We start from the raw sequence: 27,427 nt of genomic DNA, 5'->3' as shown, positions 1-27,427 counted from the left end.
GGGCAAAAAAAGTTCCTATGAAAAAAGTTCCTGGGACAAATAGTTCCTGGTAATTGTGGTGGAAACGCGGCTTATGTTCTTATTTATGGAATGATGATTAAAGAAATCCAAAACTCCCTCTGTGAAAACCTTTAACTCAACAAAATCAAAGTTTGATTGAAGAATGTTAAAGCTGGCTTTATCCAGTGTTCAGATTTCTGTTCTGGAAATGTATGCAAATGAGTGCTTGGTTTATTTGCATATTTAACATAACATTTCAGAAAACTTGTAATATGGAATTCTTAATGCAAGTAAGTATGGAGATATCCATTTGTTAATTTTTACCCTGATCCCCTATAATGTCTTGCTCTACGCTGATTCGTCATCACAAACAGACACATCTGCAACTTGTTGCAATGTTTTTATTGTTCATAAATGAACATTTCAATGTAACAATTTTGGCGTCCAGCTCAGTTAAAAGCAGTGAAAAGGGTTTGCGTGTTTGGTGATTTCGAGAACTCGCAGCAATAAAGAAGGCAAAGTGACAGAAAGACACGTGACAAGATAAAGAACAGGAAAACTGCCCTGACGATTCACAAACCCTGTGTTTATGTCACGTCCTCTGGTGGATCCTCAAAGCCAGCCTGTGACCAATAACAGAAAAGGACAAGTGAACATTATTATTACTGGGGGAAACGTGGAGCCTCTTGAAAACGAGAAGAGAAATCTCAAACCCATCAGAGAAGTGTTGAGTGTGAAACATCAGGAACATCCGCAGGGATCGCCACACTTTCTCTTCCGTTCCCAAAGCGAGCGCAGCTCCTGAGCCGAATGCTGCGGGGACGACAACATGTCCACGAAACACTCCTTCTCACACAGCCAGCCTGAATCCTGTCACACACACGACACAGAGTAACACACACATTAGAACCCGTTATAATCCTATAACACTCCGGCAGCAACATCAATGTCATGGTTTGATTCCCACACTGTAAAGAGTGATCAGTTGACTTTACTTAAAAATTGAGGAAACCCGTTGCCTTAAAATTGTTAAGTAAATAAACTTCATGCTTAATCAAAAAAATTAAGTAATGTGGAATTGTCAAGTTCACATAACTTAATCTTTTCAATTAAGCATGAAGTTTATTTACTTAATTTCAAGGCAACGGGTTTACAATTTTTTTAAGTAAGTGAACTGAACACTTTTTACAGTGCGCAGTTAATGCATGAACGGATCAAATATAGACGTTTAATAATGCATCGCTTTGAGTTTGAAATTGAATTTGCCAGATGCCTTTATCCACTTATTGAGCTGCACAAATCAACATGTAACCGCCGGTGGTGTAATTATGAGCGGCAGGACACTAAACCCCTCCACATCTACAAGAGATGTGTGTTCAGGCTCAATAAACACAGGATTTAGTCATATATGGTAGTTTATATATATATTTTAATTTCAGTTTTAAAGTACTTAAAATAGGCATGATTGTGTTTACAATCAATAATGCCAAAGAATTACACATGAAATAAATATACAATAACAAATAACAGTAATGACTAAGATATATATATCTTTCATAAAAAAAAAAAATATATATATATATATAGTGTATTTTATATTTATATAATTGATTAAATATAAAATCAAGGCAATAGTTGGTTTTGAAATGATAATATATCTATATATACTCTCTCATTATTTACATATATTAACGTTTATTTTTGATCATATGTATATTATCATATATATATATATATATACATGAAGGCAGTAGTTGGTTTCTGAAGGTGTGCAGCTGAAAAATGAATTTAATAATTTTGAAATCATTTAAATAAATAAATATTTATATATATATAACAGAAAACAACTACTACCTTAATATATCAATAATATAATATGTATAAAAAAAGTATATATATATATATATACACACTCTAATAATATACATATATTAACGTAAATGTTTAATCATATATAGATTATTATGTGTATATATATATATATATTTTTTTTAATACATATTATATTATTGATTTATTAAGGCAGTAGTTATTTTCTGAAGGTGTGCAGCTGAAAAATGAATGTCTTTTTCACCTGATATTTGTGAGGTCCCACAGCAGCCATCCAAATGCCCATACTCACATCTTCTCCCTGTGAAATCATGCATTTAAATGCTGAAAAACACTGTAAATGTCTACTGTATACATCATCTAAATGAATATTAGCACCCTTATAGCAGCATTTCTCTTGGCTCAGTGGCTTTGTAATAGTGAGAAACCGATTAGAGACTCAACGTCCAGAACAAATGTGTGATATTTAGGGCGAGTGAAATCGTTACAGACATATCTGATTCTGCAAGCATTGATTTCAAGAGAGCATCGCTTATGAACAGACTGCTAATGGTGTCACGCATGCCTTTGTCATCATGGATTTCTGGATCTTTAGCATAATATAGTTGCATGCTGGGTAATTCTAAAAAGCAGTCCCTTTGTATTTTGAAGAAGCTCATGAAAACACATCATCATCAAGCATCATCTAGTAGGAGACGGCACCTGGTAAGCTTTCAGATGTTGTGCGTTGCTGGCCAGCCACTCCACCAGATCCCGGGACGCCACATATCCAGATCCGCAGGCGAAGGCCGGATACGCAGGACTCGCGTACTCCAGTTCCTGCCACTTACCCACTCGATCCACAGCCCAATTCTGCCTGAAACTGAAGGACACGGACCACAACACAACTCAGTAATATCGCACACACACAATCTTTTGTAACATTATAAATGCGTTTACTGTCACTTTTCATCGGTTTAATGCATCCTTGCTAAATAAAAGTATTAATTAGTAACATAATTAATAAATATACACTGCCGTTCAAAAGTTTGGGATTGGCACGATTTTTAAAGTTTTTAAAAGAAGTCTCTTCTGCTCACCAAGGCTGCATTTATTTGATAAAAATACAGCAATATTGTTAAATATTAGGGCTGGGTATTGACACAAGTTTCACAATTCGATTCGATTTCGATTCACAAGCTTGCAATTTGATTCGATTTGATTTAATATTGATTGTTTTGGATATCAGGAACAATACATGGCAAATTTTCTCAAGGAAAACATCTCTTAACTTAATGCTGTAAACTATGGGAGTCAGTTGTAGCCTATAGGCTTCATTAGCCTACTATTATATTGAAGGTACACATTAACTGATTTGTAGCTATACAAAAACTTAAATTACACTTTTATTTATTTTTATAATAAGAAAGTTATGAAATATAAACATTTAAATGTGTTAAACTTGCCCGATTTATCCAAACATGCATTAAATATTGAAGAACATTAAAAATTATAATGAATATGATGCATATATTCAGCAAAATGCTCGTCTCTAGAGTTAATTTTTCTTTTTATGGTCACATATGTTTTTTCTGTAGGTAAATGTGACGTTACATGACATTGTTTACAAGCTGTTTACCGACGTCTTTCCACGGTTGAAACAATGATTGAGCGATTTCATGTAACATGATACGGATTTCGATAAGTTGTACTCTATCTTTTAACACACTTTCAGATGCTCATTCATGTTTATTTCGTGCTGTAACTGGTGTTATTAACCCTAAAACAGGCAACGTGTCTCACGAGATACATAGCTTTTGTCGTCTTTTTTGGGGCATAAGAACGATTTTTTCATCAAATTCTTTTATCACTTATGACAGCCTGGTCTGATTTGCTTCAAATTTTTTGTGATCAATTAGTCAGCCTGACCTAAATCCAACATGGCTGCCAGTTGTGCAGAACATTCAGATTTTGAGATAAGTAAATATATATAAAACTTACTTTTCTTCTGAAAAAAAAAAGATTACTGCTAACATTAATTGTGAACATTGTCTTAAGGTGCTGAAGGAGAAAATTAAGTAATATGTTGTTCATGTTGTTATTTAGCAGGTTTGAAATGTATGCGTCTCCTGAGACACGTTGCCTGTTTAGGGTATAAAAAACGGATTAAACTTACTCTATTTAAAATGCACTATTCAAACTTAAATGATTGTAATTCAAGAATGCTTTGGAATATAGACCTAAGTTTGGTCTTGTTTTAAAGAAAACAGTCTGCAGATTATTGCTGAAGTGAAAGCACTTCAAAAAATGAAAGTATGAACAAAAAATGAAAGTAAAACTTACATTAAATCAAATATACTGTACTTAATATTTAATCTTTTTTATAAAATATGTATTTTACAAAATATTTTTCACTATAAAATTACTATAAAATCATAGCCATATATCTAACCAAGTTGTGTTCCAAATTTGAAGTTGATTTCAACAAAAATTGAAGTTCCCATGAGATTTTGTTTAGACATAATACTAAAAATAGCCACCAGGTGACTTACATTCCATTGAATTTAATTGTATGCATTCTGCCATAACAAATTAATACATTTCTGTCCAAATATCACTTCCGTCACAAAATATGGAACCTTGAGACTCAGACCTTTCTGACAATATGTGTTTTGTCAAGATTAGAAAAGGTTTTGATCATAAATTATGAAACATGACGATGCCCCAAAAGGGGAGGAGCCCATTAAAAGAATTTCAAGTACCGTTTCTATGGTAGCACAACCTCCAATTTCAAAACGGGTTTCACGGGCTGAATCTTGAGTTCGTAAGCTTTCGAATTATATATAATTTGTCAACATTAGATCAGATGAAGTATGGGATATAATTGTTTTAAACATGCAGTGGCAGTAACATTTAACAGATTAATGACTTGGAACTTTTTTATACCCTAATCAGGCAACGTGACTCAGGAAACACAACTCATAAAATCCAAAATACATCAAATTAAAAAAAAAAATATTTTGGATATGTTTGTTTTATTTAAGTCCAGATGATATAAAAAATGAAATGAAATTATTTTTTGCTTAGCATTTTCCACTCTTTCCTGTTTAAGGGTTAAGGCGGAAGAGAAGATAATGTGCTTCTCTAGAGCTGAGCCAGATCTCACGCCACTGCGCCATTTATGTTTTTGAATTTTGTAAAAAAATTGACGTAATTTGAAATCTGAGACTTTATTTCATATCAATAGTAACAAAGCACACAGATTATTGCGATTTATTGGATGGGATGCGCGCTACAATGCTCCATTCATTCATCAAATGAAAACAGGATGACTAATCGATCCTTGGGATTTAAGAATCGATATCGGTTCGTAAAAATGAGAATCGATTAATATCAAGAAATCAATATTTTTTACTCAGCCCTATTAAATATTATGAAAAAAAGAAAATAACTTTTTTATTTGGATATATTTTAAAATATAATTTATTCCTGTGATCAAAGCTGAATTTTCAGCATCATTACCCCAGTCTTCAGTGTCACATGATCCTTCAGAAATCACTATAATATGATGATTTGATGCTCAAGAAACATTTATGATTATTATCAATGTTGAAAACAGTTTCTTTGATGAATTGAAGGTTCTATTTCATTTATTTAAAATAGAATCTTTAGTAACATTATAAATGTCTTTACTGTAAGTTTTGAGCAATAAAATTGATCCTTGCTGAATAAAAGTATTGATTTATTTTATCCTCCCCCCCCCAAAAAAAAATTCTTAAGTGACTTTTGAACGGTAGTGTATAATGTCATAAAAGCTTTCTATTTCAGATAAATTCTGTTCTTTTGAACTTTCTATTCATCAAAGAATCCTGATTTCTAATTTTATTTCTATCAATCATTCTTTTAAGACTAATCTATAACTCTGACCTGACTCATTCTGCTCGCTATCATTTCTTTGCACATCCATCTATTCTAATGAATTATGCTGAACCTGATTTCCGAAGAGAAAGTGTTCCGGCTCACTCACTTGCCCCACCACAGGCTGGTGTGTGTGACGGTGTGTGTGAGGCGTCTGCGCTCCGTCTTCAGCAGGACGGCGTCCACGTCGATATAACAATCATCATCAGTCTTGAGAAGCAGCTTGAAGTCAGCGTTTCCCACCGACCTGTACGAGCGGGGAATTTACACGCTTAATTAAAACCCCTGAACTCTGCAGATCTGCGTTTACTGAAGCAGATTCACAATACAACACAACACGGAGTATGAGACCCGACAAACGACAGTCAGAAACCCTGAGGATGTCGGTTACCATTATAACATTACTGACCGACTGATAATCAAGTTTTTAATGTTGTTTATATGTCTATGTGGTGTTTTTAATGTGCAAATTCATAAGTCGACAGCATTGCTGAGTATTTTCTGCTTAAAACTGCAGTGAACCAAAGACAGTCTCAAAAACACGGTTTGAAATCGCTGGTGTTTCTGACGTCACAAACTACCTTGTAACCAATCAGATCAACGTGTGATCGTCAACGAGTGGATCTCTGAGCTGAGTGAGTGAGTGGAGGCGGGGCTCATTTGCATATTCATAGAGCCTCATATACTGAATGAGGGAAGGGTGTCGAGTTACAGTCAAGCTATTTTAAGGCATGACGGAATTTATTTTGGAGGAATAAACGCTTAAATGTCATTCTAGTGATCAAAGATGAGTTTTAAGGGATAAAATGATTGATGACAGGGAGACTTTGAATAACTAGCAAAGTTGTTGTACTATCATTTCTGGCAAATATGCAAATCTATACCTGGAGAACGAGGTCTGGGAGGTGATTGGGTAATGCACTAACCACTTATAAAACTGCAGCAGTTTTAAAGGCACGTTCCTGTAGGTGTCCACCACGTCCACAAACACCATGTCTCCGTGCCGGAGGCTCTCGTCCCGCAGGGCTTCGTCCTCGTGTTTCAGCTGATCCACTCGACTCCGCTGCCGCCCAGCTCGCCCACGCAAGAGCTCAGACAACACCTCCACATCTGAAACATTTCATTACACATTTCAGTTTACACAAAAATATGAAGCACAATTGATAATAATCCTAAATGTTTCTTGAGCATCAAATCATCATATTATAGTGATTTCTGAAGGATCATGTGACACTGAAGACTGGAGTAATGATGCTGAAAATTCAGCTTTGATCACAGGAATAAATTACACTTTACTATATATTCACATAGAAAAGGTTTATTTTAAATTGTAATAATATTTCACAATTTTTACTGTATTTTCTGATCAAATAAATGCAGAATTTATGAGCAGAAGAGACTTCTTTCAATAATCTTATCGAAGCTGCCAAAGTTCTCCAACATCCCAATATATTCAGTTATTGATCATGAAAGCATAAAGCTGAATGACACAGAACACAAACGCTAGATAATTCTCCTCATCGTACCGTACACTGAAAACATGAATCCTCCAGCTAGACCCGGGAAGCCCAAAGCGCTCCTGTGAGGCAACGTGCCCTCTTCAACCTGAGGAAAATACACACAATATCCTCATACTGATGAGAACAACAACTCTGGGATTGAAAGACTCGTGCCACATCTACAAAACCTTCTTGATCTGGGCCAATAAAATCCCTCCAGAACAGCTTTGCATTTCAGTGACAAGTTTTTGAACTGCAAAAAATGCTTTTCTTACCTAGTATTTTTAACTTTTGGTCCAGTCCAAATATTAAAACTTCCTTAAATCAGGATGCATTTACTTAAGTAGTAAAATGCCATAAGATATTATGACTTATTTTCTGGGAAACTAGGTGAGTTTATGCTTAAAACAAGCTAAATTATCTGCCAAAGGGGTAAGAAAAATAATATTGTTTCTGTTTGAATTAAGATTATTTTTCTTACGCCATTGGCAGATAATTTTGCTTGTTTTACGCAAAAACTCACTTAATTTTGATTAAATCCCCTGGAAAACAAGACATACAATCTTATGGCATTTTACTCATCTAGTTAACGCATCTTTATTTAAGAAGTTTTAGACATTTGGACTGAAAACAAGACAAAAATACTAAGTAAGAAAAGCTTTTTTGCAGTGTAATACATTAAAATGAAAGAACTTGTTGCTCTCACAGATCCGAACTTGAGAACGCCTCCGCCGTTATTCAGACGCACCGCTGAAGTGTTGACCGACATCAGACCGGACGAATCCTGAGCTTCCCACAGGAGCGTTCCCTCAAAACCCTGCGGATGAAGACCAGAACCACTGATGCATTCTGGGATCCACTGAAGCCTCAAAGTATATCTAATAAGTGATTATAATCAAGGTATTAATCAATATTTTTGCTTCGAAATATCAAATGAGTTGAATGACTTCTCTAAGCTTATGAGATTTTACCTCACCAGTGTGATCATAACGGTAAACGTAAAATTTCGTCTTCAACTTATTATAATTCTGACTCGTCGACTGCACTTCTCACTCCTGTTCTTTAGGAATCATATCTGGTCGTTGGGTCTTTAACTGTAGATTTCCTAACAGATGCATCCACAGAAAGGTCACATTATCAGCGCGACGCCACTCGCTTTAAGCACTACTTTATGTGTTTTTTAAGAACCACAATGAGAGATCTCCCTTATCAAACAATATCGTCATTATCTTTCAAATTCTAAAAAAAGATATATAGATAAATAACGATAAACTAATAAAACAAAATGGTGCAAATAAAGTGAAGCACATGCAGAGTATTCAATGAGTGTGGCAACTTTAAATATTGGGAACATAAACAAAGCTCTGGAATTTAAAGTGCATAGATAAGCAAATGAAAAGAGGGCCATATTCAGAAATGCTTGATTCTGATTGGTCAGTAACACTCCGAGGTCACAGAATCCCTGTACACTGATTCTCACGCCATTGATGCAAGATATTATTTTGATGGACGTACATGATCCATAGCTTAGACATTAATGTATGCGTTTATCTACAGATGCTGGTGTGAATGACTGAACGTGTCACCTTGGGTAGAATGAACTGCTCCACGGGCTTGTAAAACATCCCACCCACACGTGATCCTGGACTCAGTGTGCTGAAGCGAGCGCTCACCACCGCCTCCTGCACACACACACACACACACACACGAGCATATTTGCACAGCTGTAAAGGGCAACACTCTGAATAAACTGACACACACGAGTCAATATGTGATTTCTGCTCCTCATGTCCATCAGCCTCCAGACGACACGTCTTGCAACCTCTTCATCTTCCTGGTGCGACTGTCATTCCCATCACTTTATCACACATTACGCATTTACTGTGAGATTCCACGGCGGTGATGACATTAAGATTATAATGGCAGGCTTTTTGTCCTAAGGCTGTTTTATATATCACATATGCACAATAATAATATTCTTAAACTTTTGCATAATTTAACTGATATATATATAAAAAAATTATGTAAACAAACATATATATATATATATATATGAGACGTATATATTTGTTTACATTTTTTTTAGACGATCATGTTACATTTTAAAATATAAATATACTTTTATGATCAATGTTCATATTTTACATTTTTCATATGTTCATATTTTGTCAGCGCCATCACATCATATATGAATTTAGAAATTATGTAGCAATAATTACATTTTAGGACTTAATTGCTATTTTATAAATCCTTAAATGGATGCAAATAACACTTTTACATAATTGATTATGACAACTGATTAGAAAAAACTCTAAAGATTTTTAGCTTAATACAAATACACAAAACATGTGGAAATCTTGAAATGTTAGTTTCACTCTTTATTTTTTAATCAAGGTTATGATGTTTTAAAATATAATTATATTTTCAGGATAGGTTTTCATATTTTAAGACCGAACATCTGGGTCTTGGATGAGAGTAAAACAAAAACAACAATAAAATAAAAAGCATTTCATGCAAGCAGAAATTGCCTAAATGATAAAGGCATGATAAAAAAAAAATAATAAAGTTTTACTGTGAAATTCAAATAACAAAAAAAGGTAAAGATTGAAATCTCTTAGTTTTAATTCAAATAGACCCCTGGACATAAAAATGTCAATAAAAACCCACAACTCAGTTTGAACTGAATTTCTCAGTACTCAAACCATTATTATATGACCAGTTTAATTATATCAAATATAACAGTCAATATTGAGGGACTATAATCCATTAGTGCAGCTGCTGTATTTATAAATTTCTAAATGTCATAGTTTGATCCAATAACAGCAATGAGGAGCCGTGATTTATAAGGTTTATTACTAATACCACAGTTAAACTGTAAGAACTATGGTAAAATTGCCTAAGACCAAGAACAAACCAATGACTTTAAAGGCTGGAAATGTATGAATAATTCAGAACAAGCTGTAATTATTTTTAATGGGACAAAATTATTATACATATTGGTAAATCACACTCCTAATAATACGACTGTTGTTGAATTCTGCCATGTGTTACAGATCATGTTCTCGCATCAGCAGCTCTCGTATGTTAGTCTGTTGACTTCGACAAAGTGTGGAAATGTATTGAAGTGTGTAATTATGCGGTGTGTGATTTGATCACGCAGATCCGTCGACCAACGCAAGATCAGAGACACTTCACAATCAAAGCATCCAATTCCAAGAAGACTTTATTGAATTTGCTCTCCACGCATTTATCTCTCCAGCTTGTCGGATTGAACGATACGTCTTTTGACTTCTGCTGCACGGTACATCTCAAGCACATTTATCAAATAAATGAGTAATGTCTAGCGGGGAATGATGAAAGCTCACCTTTACAAGCCAGCAGGATATTTTAGGTTCCTCCAGTGGCAAGAACTAATTGAGTGACTTTACAAAGTGCAATCCGAGTTTCTAAAAGAGTTTAATGCAAGATGACTGTTCTATGCATATTTTACACCAACTGGTGGGTCGAGACACAAAAATGGGTCACAGGTCTATTCGGATTTCCACAATGATATTGGGTCCCAGTTGAGAAGCAGTGTTACGTCTACATTAATCAGGATATACGTTTGAAAACGGCGTTTTCGTTTAAAAACGCTCTACGTCCACACTAGCGTTTTCAGACGTTTCAGTGTGGGTGAGAAACATTTGGAAAACGCTAAATTCACCTTTTACTGCGCATGCGTAAAACCTCACTGAGATGATACAGACGGAAAATAAATAATAAAGTTATCGCGCACTTCTTCTGACAGGATCATTTTATTTATCAAAATATCTTCACTGGTCGTCCAGGTCACACTCACTATTATATGTTTGGTCTAAAACGCAAATGCGAGTGAATTTTGTCAGGTTTGCAGGACTGTGATATGAAGAGTGTGCAAAGTAACATTTTTTAGTAACTGTGTGAAAGTCAATAGCACATAACAGTCATTGTGACTATAAATATGAATATCTATTGGTACAATATGCGCAGTGTTGGGGAAAGTTACTTTTAAAAGTAATGCATTACAATATTGCGTTACTCCCCAAAAAAGTAACTATGTACGTTACTTAGTTACTTTTAATGGAAAGTAATGCGTTACATTACTTTTGCGTTACTTTTTCTCACCTGCATGGGCTTGTTTGTTTGTTTTTTAATAACAGCTAAAACAATCTATTTTTGCCAATTGTTAAGGCCCTTTCAAATCAAAAGTTAAATGAATAAGCCTAAGGCTGAAGGAAATGCATATTTACTACTGTACAGTAGAGGGCGCCGCTCAAACAAACCTTTCAGCTGCTGCTGTTCTTGATTAAATAACAATAGGATACAGGAGAAGGAAGTTCAACACTCTTATTTTTAAACCTAATCTAAAGTCATTTTTGCTTATTAGTATGGTTGAATTAGATCATTGTAGGTCAGCACCAAAGACATTGGTTAATAAAGTGAGATTAAATACATAAAGTATATTTGTGTAATTTAACATAGTTAATTATAAAACTTTTGCACAAAATTCTGGGATTGCATTTGACTGTTTTTATTCATTTTGAGGAATACTGAATGTTTTTGTGCAAGTGAGGTGAGTAAATGCATGTTCAATGCAAATGCAAACAACACCTCACTTTATTTCTCTCAACATGGGGACAGGAGAGCTGTCAGTCAATAAATGTGAAAAAGTAACTAGCGTTACTTATTTGAAAAAGTAACTCAGATATTTTGTTGTAAATTGAAAAAGTAATGCATTACTTTACTAGTTACTTGAAAAAGTAATCTGATTACGTAACTCAAGGTACTTGTAATAAGTTACCCCCAACACTGAATATGCGTCACATGACTAAACTTACGTCAGTGTTTTTAAATACCGTTTTCTCAGTCCACCCTAGAACACGAAAACGGCGTTTTCAAATGTATCCACTTTGGAGAGTGCTTTCAAAAAACTTTGTTTTCATTAATAAAAACGCCGTCTCAGTGGACGGAAGGCAGAAACGGAGAGAAAAAGATGCGTTTTCAAATGAAAATGTGTTAGTGTGGACAAGGCCATACAGACTTAAGCCTTAAGGCGCGTTCAAGTCCTCGAAGTCGTGTTTACGTGTTTTCAACTCACTTTCGTCTGAGTTAGATTGTGGTGTACTTTCTCTTTTAATTACACAAAAATACAGCAAGGTTCTTAAACTCTGGTTCTAGAAAATGAAGAACAAAGAAATGTGCATATATGCTTTGCTTTTTTATGTTTTTAATTAATTTATGAAGCCCCTGCCAACTTTATCTTTACATATTACATTGTTATATTATAATGCTATCATATTCGAATGCTAAAATATCGCTGATAAATACCTTTAAGTATTGTGTTATTCCGCCATGTTTCTCACATGCCCAAAACTCGTAATGAACTTCCCACTCGTATTTTCAACTCGAGATGACGTGAACGCAGCACTATATTCAGGTGACACTAGGCGCGTTTCCATTACAGATTTGCGCAAAACTTTCGCGATTTTTTCTAAATGTCGTCAAAAAACTACTATGAAATGACGGCGTTTCCATTAACCAATGTTATCCGACTAAAACTTCATTTTTTCCTCTCGCGATAATTCATTCCAAAAATCATGGCGACGGACGTTGGTAGGTTTATGTATCCCAGCCACTGCACTGGCCGTTATTATTAAAGGGTAACTAAACCCCTGGTCAGAGCCTGACTCCACCCACTGGCAATTTATGAAAAATGCTGGAAAAGTGGGCGGAGCCCAGCGGAGATAGAGGGGACGAACCGAGGGCAGTTAAATACTCTATCCTGATCGTTTTCAATACTTACAATTCCAACTCCTGACTCCCTACAGTGGTTATGACGAAACAAGATGGTTTTTATACTGCCAAGGGCGTGGTGAGCTCGTACCAAGGGCGTGGTGAGCTGGAACCTGTTTACGTCACCAACCACCCATCACGAACCACCGCAAACATCCAATAGGAAAATTCCACTGCAGTTAGGGTTGGGCGGTATTTCGGTAATATCGTATACCGCGGGGTCTTAAAATAGCAACGGTATCAGTTTCAATACTGTCAATACCGGCACTTATATATAATATATAAATATAATTTATTCAATGCCTAAAAATGCTTATGTAGTTGTCATCAAGTGACAGTGTGGAGGAGAAAGAGAGAGAGAGAGAAGGGAGAGGCGGTAAATACTGACGAGGCAATTTGTAAATGTTGCAATAAAAAAGGTGACCGGGAGAGATGGAAACACCTCTAACCTAATGTCGCATCTCCGAAACAACCACCCACTCACTGCTGCGAGGGTGCATTTTGCCCCGAGTTCATTAAATAAGTGCATTAGTTTATATTTGTTAAAATATTATAATGTTTTTGTTTTTTGACGTTGATAATGAAAACTGAACAGCACGAGTAAGATGGGACGCATCGGGAGTCAGACATTGACCACTTAATTAAGATTCATTTTGTAAAAGGCCTTTCTTTAAAGTGAATTTCGTTTTGTATAAATTGTATCTTAATTTTAATACTTTATCAACCAATTGCCTGGATTTAATAAATAAGAATCAAATTTAGCAGACAACATAATCATGACATGATCGGTCACTTGCATTGAAATCTCATCATAAATTAACCGAAACTCAGTGTATGTCTCACAGACATGACAGATAGGCCTATATCTAAATAAAGCTCGAAACAATTCAAAACGAAAAGAAATAGGCCACTCACTGATTATTTAATCCATGATGTGCATTTCTCTCTATGCGCGTTCATACGGAAATGGCGATCATCAAATTCATTAAACGAAACTATTCAAAACGAAAAGAAATAGGCTAGCCTACTCTCTGATTATGTAATCCATGATGTGCATTTCTCTCTATCGTTCACTATGGAGATGGCGATTCGTCAATATCTTTAAACGAAACAATTCAAAAGGAAAAGAAATATAGGCAGCATACTCTCTGATTAATCCATGATGTGCATTTCTCTCTACGCGCGTTCACTACGGAGATATCAATCGTCAATTTCTTTAAACGAAACGATTCAAAAGGAAAAGAAAAAGGCTAGCCTATACCTTCTGATTATGTAATCCATGATTTGCATTTCTCTCTATATATGCGCGTTCACTAGGAGATGGCGATCGTCAACTTAATCTTTGCAGCACTGACAGAAAAGTTGTATTAATAAAAATCAATGGACGCGTGTCACCGGATTTACAAATGCACTTCTTGCTTGTTGCTTGTTAATTTCATTTAAATTAATGAATAAAAATGAATACAATTGTCATAATTAAAATAATTAAATATTATTAAATGTCCCATTTTCGCTCATTTATAAATAGTATTTATATCTACCACCCGTTCAGCACCTGGGTTAAAAAATTATTTGGCGCCACCATATTATAACGGCCCACGTATTAAAAATAGTCGAGTCTAAATAGGGCTCCGGCTCATAATTACATTTAATGCCGTCAGCCGGGATCAGACACAACGTGCACGGGTTGGCCTTGATTTTTGTTTTTTTGTTTTTTTTGCCCGATCTTGTATTCAGTTTCTGAACGGTGTAGGCACAAGCCAACAGTTTGGTGACGCTGTCTGAGCCTTATGTCATAATTTTTAATTAGTAACTGTAATACCGTATACCCCGGTAAAATAGGGAGGAGGTTTGACGGTATCAAATTTGGATACCGCCCAAGCCTAACTGCAGTAGCCACCGCTCAACCTGAAGAGGGCAGCACTCAGACGTTTTTACACCATATATTGTAGAATTAAAACACTTTATACCCAAATGTCAAAAAAGTTACTCGAATCAATGAACAGCACTAATAAAGCCCCATTCTTACAGATCATTAACTAAAAAAAGTTGGTTTAGGGTTTAGTTACCCTTTAAAAGGAGATATATGTGTGTGTGTGTGTGTGTGTTATCCAAGCATTAATGGAAAGGAAAGACTTACACTTGAAGCGGCACCTATGAGGTGTTTCTCCCTCATATCTACTTCGAGGTCATAATTGTGGCATTTCTTTGAGGTTTAGAATCCAATATTCCTGTAATTCTTTTGTCTTTTATGAGTTTAATAAAGAACTCTGTCTCATATAGAGAGCCTAAGTCCCTCCCCTTCCGGTGGACCATGTGACCTTATTTCGTAAAAATATTGTATGGTAGTCAATGGCGAGAGACAACAAATATTTGGATCCCGTTTGAATTGTGCCCTGAATTACACATATGATGTTTTTCAATTTAAAAGATACATTTTAAAGTCAAGAAAGTCACAGTTTGATGTAAAACTGTTGAGGTATAAGACTGTGAAAATACGTCATGACAAAGACTACAAACCCAAAAGGCGCGCATGTGACGTCATACCTTTTCTCTCAATGAATGAAGCTAACTTTACTGAAGCTAACGTCTGTCATTTTTTCTATAGTCTAACGTTATAATCGTAACGTTACGCCGTCATGCCTGTGTGTTTTGTACCAGACTGCACACACACACACGAGCTTGGTGACGTACATAGTGCGAGACGAGAGATGTAGTTCATGGAGAGATTTTCACATAAAACTAAATGTTACTCTTCTGTTTTATGACAAACTGTGACTTTCTTGACTTTCATAATTATCTTTTAAATTGACAAACATCATATGTGTAATTCAGGGCACAGTTCAGACGAAATAAAAAGATAAGTTGTCTCTCGCCATTGACTACCATACATATTTTTTCCATAATAAGGTCCCATGAGCCGGAAGCGGAGGGGAGGGACTTATGCTCTCTATTCTGTTCAAACACACCGCGTCATCTACGTCAGGTGACTGTAAATGTACAAAAACTTTGCGCAAAGTTTCCATTGCAGTTTTGTGAAATATTTCTTTTTCGAATTGCCTGAAAAACCACCTCATGCGAGCGTAAAAACTTTGATGCGATAAATGGGAGTTTTTGCGAAATTTACGTGTTTCCATTGGGCGTATTTTCAATTTCTGCAGTTTGAAGGGTAATGGAAACGCGCCTCGACGCCTGTGTTCGTACCTCTTGGTCCACCTGGAGCAGCCGAACGGTGACGTTCCCGGTGAACTCGTGTCCCGGGCCGTTGGGAAAGACGCCCAGCTGAGTGATGACCACAGAGTGAAGGACCTTGAAGTCCAGGCTGAGCGCAGAGACGTCACACGGCACCAGCACTGAGCCCTCAGGAACACTCAACATAGACATCTCCTCATCCGACACTGAAAACACAGTTCAGGAATCAACCGAATCATTTACACTCCTGGTATTACTTCAGCAGGCAAATATCACTTCCTTAGAAAAATAAAATGATTGATAATAATGAAAATATTATGAATAGTAATGATGGTTTTATTTTATAATTAATTGGTATATTTTTAGTACAATACTTCTATTATTGTTATCTTTATTAAATAATGATTTTAATTATAATATAATTTAATAATAATAATAACTTATTATTCAATTACATTTTAATTTTACTCATTTCTCTAATAGTAATAATTATACTATTATTCATTTATATTTTCATTTAAATGTTACTATTTTTAATATTGATGTTTTTGTTATTAATAATAATAATACACTATTAATTTTGCTGTTAGTGTTAATAATTATTGTTATTAATTATAATAAAAATGCATTTAAATTAAAATATAAAATGGTGATAATAGAAATTATAATAATTTATATATTATAAAATTAAATATGCAACTATATTTAATTTAAATAATTTCTCTATTAATAGCAATATTATATTTACTATTATCATTTTGTTGGTAATAACAACAACGATAATAATAAAATATATAATAATTAAATTAAAATATAATGAATAATATTAATTATATGTATAAGTTTTAATTATTATTGTTTTCATTGTTATTATTATTATTAGTTCATTTGTAATGTGTGAGTTGTAGCATAAAAGCATCATCAGGTGTTCATCACACACGCTCCTCAAAAAGCGTATAAAAGCATCCCAGAATGCACCTGATGAATGCACAGATTGAACAGACCTTGACAACTCATCCGTTTACCTTTAATGCTCACAACACAATTCTCATACTTTGATTTGTCTTTTAATAGTTTTGATTAAATGCAAAAACATTCATTTTCTCACGTGACGACACAATCATTAAACAAACAAACAAGCAGAAGAAGGGTTAAAGATAAAGCCTTATGTCGAGGCGTTTTCATGCGCCGCTGCACAATAATCCACACATCAGCACTTTAAGAGACTCGCTGCTCGGCTTAATTAGAAAGCGGCCATTTATTACCCAGGAGATCAATTGGAAGAACACAGTCGTTTATCGAGAAACGAGCCGCTCATTCCAGCTCTTCGAGCTCCAGACTCACCGCTTCCTCGTCCTTGAGACAAAAGCCAATTAAAGACGGCGCAGGCGAGAGGCAGAAGCAGAGATGTGTTGAAAAGCTTTTAGACACAGGATATTCTCACACATTAGCATAACGCTCTGAAACTCTCAAACCGTCACGCTCTTCAAAACACAGTAAAAATCACACCTGTGAGTCGATCTCCTGCCATCTTACAGCAACTGCATCATAACATCAAGTCAACATTCTGACATTATTTATTCACCATCATACATTAACATTTTAACTTTTATAGATGCTGTAATGTTTGAGCTACAGGAATGTAATTCCATAAGTTGCTACTTTTAAAATTCGCTTTCATGTTCCACAGAAAAATAACAAGTTTGACTTTTCGGAATTTTCACTTTCAAATTCGAAAAAGTGAACATTCCGAAAATTCGAACTCGTCATTTTTCAGGGTCTTTGCAGATTTTATGAAGGGTAATTTAAGACTTATTGAAGACCAAGTAACGAAAATTTAAGAAATAAATTGAAGGAACACACAATACATCAATATGTTCTCTAAATTTTAACGTATTAAGGAGAAACACTTCAAAGGTTCAGAGTCAATAACAAATATCTGTTCTTCAAAAATCATTTTGCTTAAAACCACTAAAATATGGAAATAATTTTTACTGTTCCTTCTGATCAAACTGCAAAAAAGTAATGTTTTTCCTCATTATTTCTGTTTTTCCAGTACAAATATCTAAAGATTCCTAAATCAAGATACATTTACTTCAGATGTAAAATGACAAAATATGAAGTCTTCAATTTCACTGATCAATTTCACAGAAAACAAGTGTTTATGCTTAAAACAAGAACAAATATCTGCGTGTGGACTCGCAATTTAGAGGTTTTGACAGATATTTGTTCTTGTTTTGAGCATAAACACTTTTTCAAGACTTAATTTTAAATGTGTCTTCTGTAAATGTATCTTAATTTAAACTTGTTTAGATATTTGTACTGTAAAACAGGACTGAGGAAAATATACAATTTTTGCAACACATGCAACATTTAACGCCATGGCTTTCTGCTCTGATTTAAGGCTTTATTTGTGACTTTAAGACTCCTAGAAAGCCAGTTTTTTCAATTTTCCTCCAACTAACCATGAAGATGTGGACAAATCATCAAAATACAGAATATTATTACAGGATGTTGCAATAAAATCAGCTGGAAGCCAAAACATGCTGACTATTAAGAAGAGAACGCAAGTGCACACTATGATTTCAGGCCACATCCTGCGAGCCGTACAGATATGTGTGTGTGTGTGTGTGTGTGTGTGTGTGTGTGTGTGTGTAGGGGGTCTATGAAATGAACAGTGTCAAAGGGAGGAAACGAGGCAGAAAAACACTTTTTTTGAAAACGCAGAATGGTAAAGTACAAACTGGAGCAAAGTGACATTATACAAGCCTCAGGAAACGGCTCTGAATCAGGAACATACGCGTGTGTTTATCAGATGAACTGACCGGTCTCTGTGAGGTTCAGAAGTGTGCAGGAATACGGGTCTTCACGATCCTCTGGAGCGACGGCACAGCCATGTTCACCCACAATGAACTTCACCATCACCCTTTCAAATATAATAATAAACATCAATACATGATTCTGTAGTAAAATCACTCATTTGTGACACCGACCAGCAAGACTAAGGGTGTAACGTCAAGTGTAATTAAATAGCTTTGAATACTGAATTTCATTGAATACAGAATTCATCACAGATGTGTGATTATCGGTTACTTTACAGAGGCTTTGATTGTGTCGCATCTATAGATTGTTAAAAGGTCGCATCCAATCAGATTTACACTGAGAATCTGTTTTTACACTGACAATGGTGTAAAGTATTACTGTACTTGAGTATCTTTTTAGCTAATTTGTAGATTAACGGAGAATCAAATATATTAGCAACTTTTATTCTCGACTTGACTACGTTTTTGAGTAAGTACATGTACTCTTTATTTCAATACTTTTCTGATGAGCAATCACTCATTTCATTCATGGACAGTAAAAGAAATGGACACAACGACCCCTTGATTTCAACGGAGAAAAGTGAAGCCCTCACTTCTCTGACTTTATGCCTCATAGACGGAGATTTCCTGCGAGCTTCTCCTCCTGTCTATATGGTAATTTCTCTACTGTGCGACAGAGTAAACTTCCGGCTTCTGAACTGGTTGCAGTTCCACTCTGGCTCCACATGAGGGCGCTCACAGGACGAGTGCAGAATGAATGGAGGTCAGTGGAGCTATACCCCTAAAAATCAACTTTTCTCAGGATATAATTTTTTGTCTAGTAATTTGAATGTTGTATTCGAAAGGAGATGCAAAGAAATTACACATTGCTGGATGTTAGATTTTTTAGAGTCACTCATTTGCTTTAAAAAGTCTTTTAAAATGTAAATGACGTCATACACATCGTACGACCAGAGATACTGCTTTACGGCAATCCTTCAGTCACTTTGGTGCTTTCGCGCTCTGCACTTTCTGTTCCCTCGAGGCGTAGACAACACAGCTGACACAGGTACATACACACGCTAGAAGAGTTTTTGTTTTGTTGTTTTAAAGGGCCACGCCCGAAAATACACATACACATTCTGGTCCCGCTTCGGATGCCACGATGTCATCAAGTGGTATCTCTGGACATAATCAGTCCTTCACTGACCAATCAGCGTCCATTAGCAGAATGCTAGCGTGTAATGGGCAACAACAACTCAACCTGTAAGAAATCGAAAGGACACAAGTACTCGTTCATTCAACTTTTGACCTATAACCCATGTTGAACTTGCAAAACCTACAATCAAATCTGAGATTTCTCAACAGCAATCGGGTGAAAGAGACACATTTAGCCGTCTAGCTCCATAGACTCCCATTCATTTTGCACTCATGGGCGATCGCCCCCCAGTGGAACTCTGGTGGAACTACAACCAAAATTAAATGCAAAAGGACTTAATAAGGAGTGACCAGGCTCTCCTTACACGGGCTCTGATTACCCCCTTGATTTCATTTTGCACAGCACCTCACTTTTTCTGCATCAGTTTATTTCTGCTACAAACACGTGACATCGCCATCTACAGGGCATTGTCCGTTTTCTCACCCAGAATTGTCAACAAAGCCACTGGAGTGAATGCGAGTGCATTAGCAGGTCCTAGAGAATCGCCGGTGTTTCATGTATCCAGCATGTCCGGTGCAATTAAGCTTTGATTATTTAATTTGACTTATTTATCTGTTATATCCAAGAGACCTTTTGAAGGATTTTGCTTTACTTATGCTCTTCCTGAGCGCTTGAGCTCAACTAAGGCCTCGTACTAGCCTAGGCATCGTTTACACTGCAGGTCTTGATGCCCAATTCTGATTAGTTGCCTATATCCGATTTTTTGGACCGTCCGTTTACACATTCTTTCAATTCTGACCCATATCCGATTATATGCTTGATGCTAGCTCTGCGATATATGCAAAGTTGGCCAAACATCAGCATGATTTTGAGGCGGAGGATGAAAAGAGCCATCATCAGCTGCGCATGTGCTTCAGTTATTGTGTGCGAGAGAGATCTCAGGACTGTTATATATTATATTGTGTTAGTATAATAATTGTGTTAATATACAACACAATCTCATGAAAGTGCGTATCTATACCACTACATTTACAAAAAAATAGTTTTTGCGTGCATGATACGCACTGTAAACCCCTTGGGTAGGATTAGGAGTGTGTGGAGTGCGTGCGTATTACACGCAATAAAGTGCGTATTATGCACGAAAAAACTATTTTTTAGCGGTAATGACACGAGAAATAAAATCCGTGCTATATTTACGCACTTTCATGAGATCGTGTCGGGCTTTAACGAGTAGCAGTGGCTCTATGGCATAATGACCAAGCCAACCTTTGATATGTTGTGTGTAATCGTGTGTCCACACACACTCCTCTCCTACGACGACACGATGTTTGCAGATGCGCGTCGGGTTTCTCTCGTCATTAAACCCGGGGACTTTGCCTAATGCGTCAGAAAATCTGATTTGCATGTTTACATGACAGTCGCATTGGCACATATCTGATTTATTTCCACATATGAACGAGGCCTGAAACCGATCTCGAAATATCCGAATGCATGCGTTTTTTTCCTTTTTACACGGAACACATTCGATCTGTGTCACATATGAGCAAAAAATGGGTCACATTTCACTGACAGTGTAAACAAGGCCTTAGTCTTGAGTGTTTGTAGGCGTTTAAGAGGCTGTTGTGTCGACCTTGATTTATTGCAATAGTGAGGTTTTATTTTGATTTTCTAAAATAAATGTGTCATTGCTCTCCTCACACAAGTTTCTTGTTTTCACTGGCATTTCTCTCAGGTGTAAAATACTTAAATACTGATTAAATCAGAAACTCCAAGGCCCGGTTTCACAGACAAAGTTTAGATTAAACCAGGATTTAGTTCAATTAGGACATTTAAGTAGCTTTTATAAACGTGTCTTAGAAAAAAAACATTTCACCGTTTTCATCTTGAGACAAAACAATGGCACTGTTATATTTTAAGACACGCTTTCAGTTAAAACAGATCAAACATGCATTTTAGACTGAGACTAGATTCAAGCCTCGTCTGTGAAAGCGAGGATAAGACTTTTACTCATATTGGATCATATTATATTATATCATATTGGGATTGGTGACTTTCACGTTTTCACTGTAAGGTATCTGCACTTTCACTCAAGTATGGTTTTCAGGTACTCTTTACACCAGTCTGAACACTGAACGTTTATTTGTTATTCATTATCTGATCTTTTGCATCGATTTTCAAATAAAAAGAGAAAATATTCAAGTCAGATTTTCAATTGTGATTTGTAAAGTATTTCATTCACTGACTAGATTATCCAATAGGCATATATTCACATGGTTATAAAACATAATTACAAATTAAGTAATGAAAACATAAATAGAAATACATATTCACATATTTAAAAACATGAACAAATTAAATATTTAGTCGTATGAATAATCGTATGACTGTAAAATTACAAATTAGTGACAACATTTTATTTATTATATATATAGGGATGCACCGATACCAGTATCGGTATCGGGCCCGATACCAAGCTCATGTACTTGTACTCGTACTCGTAAAAATACCCCGATACCAAAGACCGATACCTCACGTATATCCTTAGCTTATATTTCTTAATTCTTATGAGCACTCTTCCTGCAGTTATAGTGTTGCTAGATTTAATAGTACACTCTAATATTTCACTTTACACTTTCGGCTGTGATTACATTGTTACTCAGTGTTATGTTAAACATTTGTTCTGTGATTTCTTTGGCACTTTATGACAATTTTGATTGTCTTGTTGTCTGTGATTTCTTTAGAACTTTGACAACTTTGTGACAGGCAGGTAAAAATTACATTCATTATGTCCTTGGTTTTGCCCTTTGGAGGTTATTGGACACTGTGAAATTTGGGCTTTGAAAATTTGTGATAAGCACAATAAGAATGATTTATTTTTTTAAGTTTATTTAAGTTGTTGAAAATAAAGATGCTGATTTGTTCATTAGTCTCATTGTGTTGTTCTTAGAAAATTGCCACATAAAACGAGAAAACCCCCCAGTACAACAGGCATCGGTATCGGTATCGGCGAGTACCAGGAAAAAAATATCGGTACTCGTACTCGACCCTTAAAAAGTGGTATCGGTGCATCCCTATATAATACCATTCAAAAGTTTGGAAGTTTTTGAAAGAAGTCTATTATACTCATCAAGACTGCATTTATTTGATCAAAAATACAGTAAAAAGACAGCGATATTGTGAAATATTATTAAAATTACAAATAATGGTTTTCTATTTTAAATATACTTTAAAATATAATTTATTCCTGTGATCAAAGCTGAATTTTCAGCATCATTACTCCAGTCTTCAGTGTCACATGATCCTTCAGAAATCACTATAATATGATGTTGGAAACAGTTGTACTGCTTAATATTTTTTTATAACCTGTGATATATATATATATATAGGGCTAGTACTGTGCAAAAGTCTAAGGCACGTTAGTTTGTTCAATAGTTTCTTAAGTTCAAATGATTTTAAGCCAGTTATTTCTATCTTTTGCTGCAGGAAATATCAGTTTACATCTCCAAACATTCATTTTGCCATTAATTGTAATAATCCAGTGAGATTTTTGTATGCACAAGCAGTCTGACAACAGCCGGTGTGATCTAAACTGATCATCATCATCGAGTCCGTCTGGGATTACATGAAGAAACTGAGACAGACTAAATCCAGAAGAACTGAGGCAACGCTTGTAGAAACCCAATGAGCTTTTGTTGGAATGATATTTAAATGTGGAATATTTTAAGGATTTTTATAAGGTTCGATAAAGTTGTAGGCCTCAGATCAAGCAGTCAATAACAAAGCCTGATCTTCTACAGTAAATCGACGTGTGAACAGAGTTGTAATGATACGTGCGGGACTGACCGTGTCCTGAAGTGCGGGTGATGTTTGATATAACCCAGCCATGTGTCTCTAATGGCCTGCCGGAGCTCATAATGGTGCCGAGCCGACAAAACGCCCACCAACACCTCATGCACAGCCTTCTGCTTGTCTAAAAATACAATATTTAACAGAAACACAATAATCAGCTGATATCCTCCGACACTGCATATGTTTGAAACATGTAAAAAGCTTTTCTGGCAGGTTGAAACACAGAACAGATGAAAGTGTCTGGCAGCGGCGAGCCTTTGGATCCCCTAATGGTTTGTCACTTGTGTCCTATTTCACCATGTGTGACAAACATCAGAGTAAGTGTGTAATGTGCATCTGAGCCGATGTTGCCAGGTAAATCTCTCAGAGACTTCAATGAGATCTTTCTACACACATTCTTCTATTTGTATACGACATTCAACTCCGATACCAATCACTAATGCAGGCTTCATGTAACGCAGAGCTGTCAGTGATGATGTGCATTCATTTCACATCTCAACCCCCCAGAAATGAACATTAGTGCTATTATAAGTCAGTTGATGCAAGCTGTTCTACATGCTTATGGAACTATAAAGTGCAATGGTCAACCATTGAGTATTAAAACACTGATTATTCATGTTTTAAATGCAGTCAACATTAAAGTTTTATATGCATTTGGATGGTCTGTACATTATATTAAGCATTAAGCAGTAATCGTTTCATATGTATTGAGCACTGTACATCATAAGAATTGAGCATTAATGCTATATAAGCAAAAAAATATTCATGTTTTTATGCATTGTTCATTCATGTTCTACATGCATTTTGCATTAAGGTTCCCTATGCATTAAATATATTTATACATTATAGTAAATGGACAGATTTTAATAAGTATAGACTATTAATACTCAATGCATATTCATATAGTATTAGTAAAAATAGTAATTGTTCTAAATAAAATGTGCAATAGTTTTCATTTTTACTCATGGATTTTCTATAAGAATTGAGCATTAATGTCCTATAAGCAGAGTATGATTTTTTTATGCACTGATCATTCATGTTCGAATCTACATTCATAGAATGTGCATTAAAGTTCCATGTGCATTGAACATTCATATTTTCTAAAAAGATAGATGGATAGATCAGTTATACCATTAACGCTCAATGTATGGAACTTTAATTTATACATACAGGTCCTTCTCAAAAAATTAGCATATTGTGATAAAGTTCATTATTTTCCATAATGTAAGGATAAAAATTAAACTTTCATATATTTTAGATTCATTGCACACCAACTGAAATATTTCAGGTCTTTTATTGTTTTAATACTGATGATTTTGGCATACAGCTCATGAAAACCCAAAATTCCTATCTCAAAAAATTAGCATAACATGAAAAGGGTCTCTAAACGAGCTATTAACCTAATCATCTGAATCAACTAATTAATTATAAACACCTGCAAAAGATTCCTGAGGCTTTTAAAAACTCCCAGCCTGTTTCATTACTCAAAACCGCAATCATGGGTAAGACTGCCGACCTGACTGCTGTCCAGAAGGCCATCATTGACACCCTCAAGCAAGAGGGTAAGACACAGAAAGAAATTTCTGAACAAATAGGCTGTTCCCAGAGTGCTGTATCAAGGCACCTCAGTGGAAAGTCTGTGGGAAGGAAAAAGTGTGGCAAAAAACGCTGCACAACGAGAAGAGGTGACCGGACCCTGAGGAAGATTGTGGAGAAGGACCGATTCCAGACCTTGGGAGACCTGCGGAAGCAGTGGACTGAGTCTGGAGTAGAAACATCCAGAGCCACCGTGCACAGGCGTGTGCAGGAAATGGGCAACAGGTGCCGCATTCCCCAGGTCAAGCCACTTTTGAACCAGAAACAGCAGCAGAAGCGCCTGACCTGGGCTACAGAGAAGCAGCACTGGACTGTTGCTCAGTTTTGCATGTCATTCGGAAATCAAGGTGCCAGAGTCTGGAGGAAGACTGGGGAGAAGGAAATGCCAAAATGCCTGAAGTCCAGTGTCAAGTACCCACAGTCAGTGATGGTCTGGGGTGCCATGTCAGCTGCTGGTGTCGGTCCACTGTGTTTTATCAAGGGCAGGGTCAATGCAGCTAGCTATCAGGAGATTTTGGAGCACTTCATGCTTCCATCTGCTGAAAAGCTTTATGGAGATGAAGATTTCATTTTTCAGCACGACCTGGAACCTGCTCACAGTGCCAAAACCACTGGTAAATGGTTTACTGACCATGGTATTACTGTGCTCAATTGGCCTGCCAACTCTCCTGACCTGAACCCCATAGAGAATCTGTGGGATATTGTGAAGAGAAAGTTGAGAGACGAAAGACCCAACACTCTGGATGAGCTTAAGGCCGCTATCGAAGCATCCTGGGCCTCCATAACACCTCAGCAGTGCCACAGGCTGATTGCCTCCATGCAACGCCGCATTGAAGCAGTCATTTCTGCAAAAGGATTCCCAACCAAGTATTGAGTGCATAACTGAACATAATTATTTGAAGGTTGACTTTTTTTGTATTAAAAACAATTCTTTTATTGGTCGGATGAAATATGCTAATTTTTTGAGATAGGAATTTTGGGTTTTCATGAGCTGTATGCCCAAATCATCAGTATTAAAACAATAAAAGACCTGAAATATTTCAGTTGGTGTGCAATGAATCAAAAATATATTAAAGTTTAATTTTTATCATTACATTATGGAAAATAATGAACTTTATCACAATATGCAAATTTTTTTAGAAGGACCTGTATATAGTAATTAATCTATATAAAACCAGCAATAGTTTACATATGCAGTCAGCATCTGAGTTTATATGCATTATTTTTTCTAATAGAATTGAGAATATGCACTTTTTATGTTATCTTTACACGTTCAGTTAAGTGGTTATTTTCTAAATAACCTGAGCACCAAGTTTCTATATGCATTAATATACCTATATGCATTAGCTTCATAAGAACGGATTAATACAGACTTGCTTGCATGCATGTGTTAATTCTTCTATGAGCGTTTATAAAAGAATCCTCCTTATGCGTCCAGGATGTGTCGAATGCAGAGGTCACACCAAAAACACGTACTCTTCAACACAAACTGCCATGCCTACATCTAACAGTGGGAACAGAATAAGAGACAGTAGAGAAGTTTCAGCCCAGCGGTACCTGCAGAACTGAAGCCCAAAAGCAGCGCGGTTCTGTCGGTCCAGCCGAGCCAGTGGAGCAGAACCGCGAGAACACACGCAAACAGCGCCGCCGCGGAGCTTCTCATGGACGGACCGACGCGTAACCGCTCAGACCCGTTGCTAAACACACCGGCGGCTCGACCCACATCGCGGAGTTCTGAGGACTGAGAGTCTCGGGCGCGCCAGCGTCATGTGTAACTTCGCGCTGATGACGAC

The 27,427-nt window shown here is 36.1% G+C and overlaps 1 protein-coding gene across 2 annotated transcripts; it reads right to left on the bottom strand.

Moving 5' to 3' along the window:
* Positions 1-387: 387 nt before the first annotated feature.
* On the bottom strand, positions 388-27,427 carry b3galnt2 (beta-1,3-N-acetylgalactosaminyltransferase 2). Of its 2 annotated transcripts, none has more exons than XM_077217386.1 (13): positions 27,192-27,427; positions 24,033-24,159; positions 19,055-19,155; positions 16,242-16,435; positions 8,813-8,908; positions 7,933-8,043; positions 7,254-7,332; positions 6,654-6,837; positions 5,837-5,974; positions 2,533-2,692; positions 2,075-2,131; positions 714-870; positions 388-623 (listed from the first exon to the last, which is right to left on the bottom strand). In XM_077217386.1, the coding sequence occupies exons 1-12, from the start codon at positions 27,295-27,297 to the stop codon at positions 742-744; spliced, it is 1,482 nt and encodes a 493-aa protein (XP_077073501.1). In that variant the 5' UTR covers positions 27,298-27,427; the 3' UTR covers positions 388-623; positions 714-741. The 2 variants fall into 2 exon arrangements, with proteins under 2 accessions (XP_077073501.1, XP_077073502.1); XM_077217387.1 differs by having other exon boundaries at positions 7,975-8,043; positions 27,192-27,390.

This window comes from Siphateles boraxobius, unplaced genomic scaffold, assembly GCF_051911475.1.
Source record: "Siphateles boraxobius isolate OS27281-9 unplaced genomic scaffold, OSU_SipBor_1 73, whole genome shotgun sequence".
NCBI lineage: Eukaryota > Metazoa > Chordata > Actinopteri > Cypriniformes > Leuciscidae > Siphateles > Siphateles boraxobius.
This window is presented reverse-complemented; position numbering and strand designations above follow the sequence as displayed.

Excerpts from the sequence above, each read along its gene's own strand:
- b3galnt2 (XM_077217386.1), bottom strand. The coding sequence starts at position 27,297 with ATGAGAAGCTCCGCGGCGGCGCTGTTTGCGTGTGTTCTCGCGGTTCTG. Across the intron at positions 19,156-24,032 it reads CACCCGCACTTCAGGACACG|GGTGATGGTGAAGTTCATTG; the intron begins GTCAGTCCCGCA and ends TATATTTGAAAG. Across the intron at positions 8,044-8,812 it reads AGCAGTTCATTCTACCCAAG|GGTTTTGAGGGAACGCTCCT; the intron begins GTGACACGTTCA and ends CTTCATCCGCAG.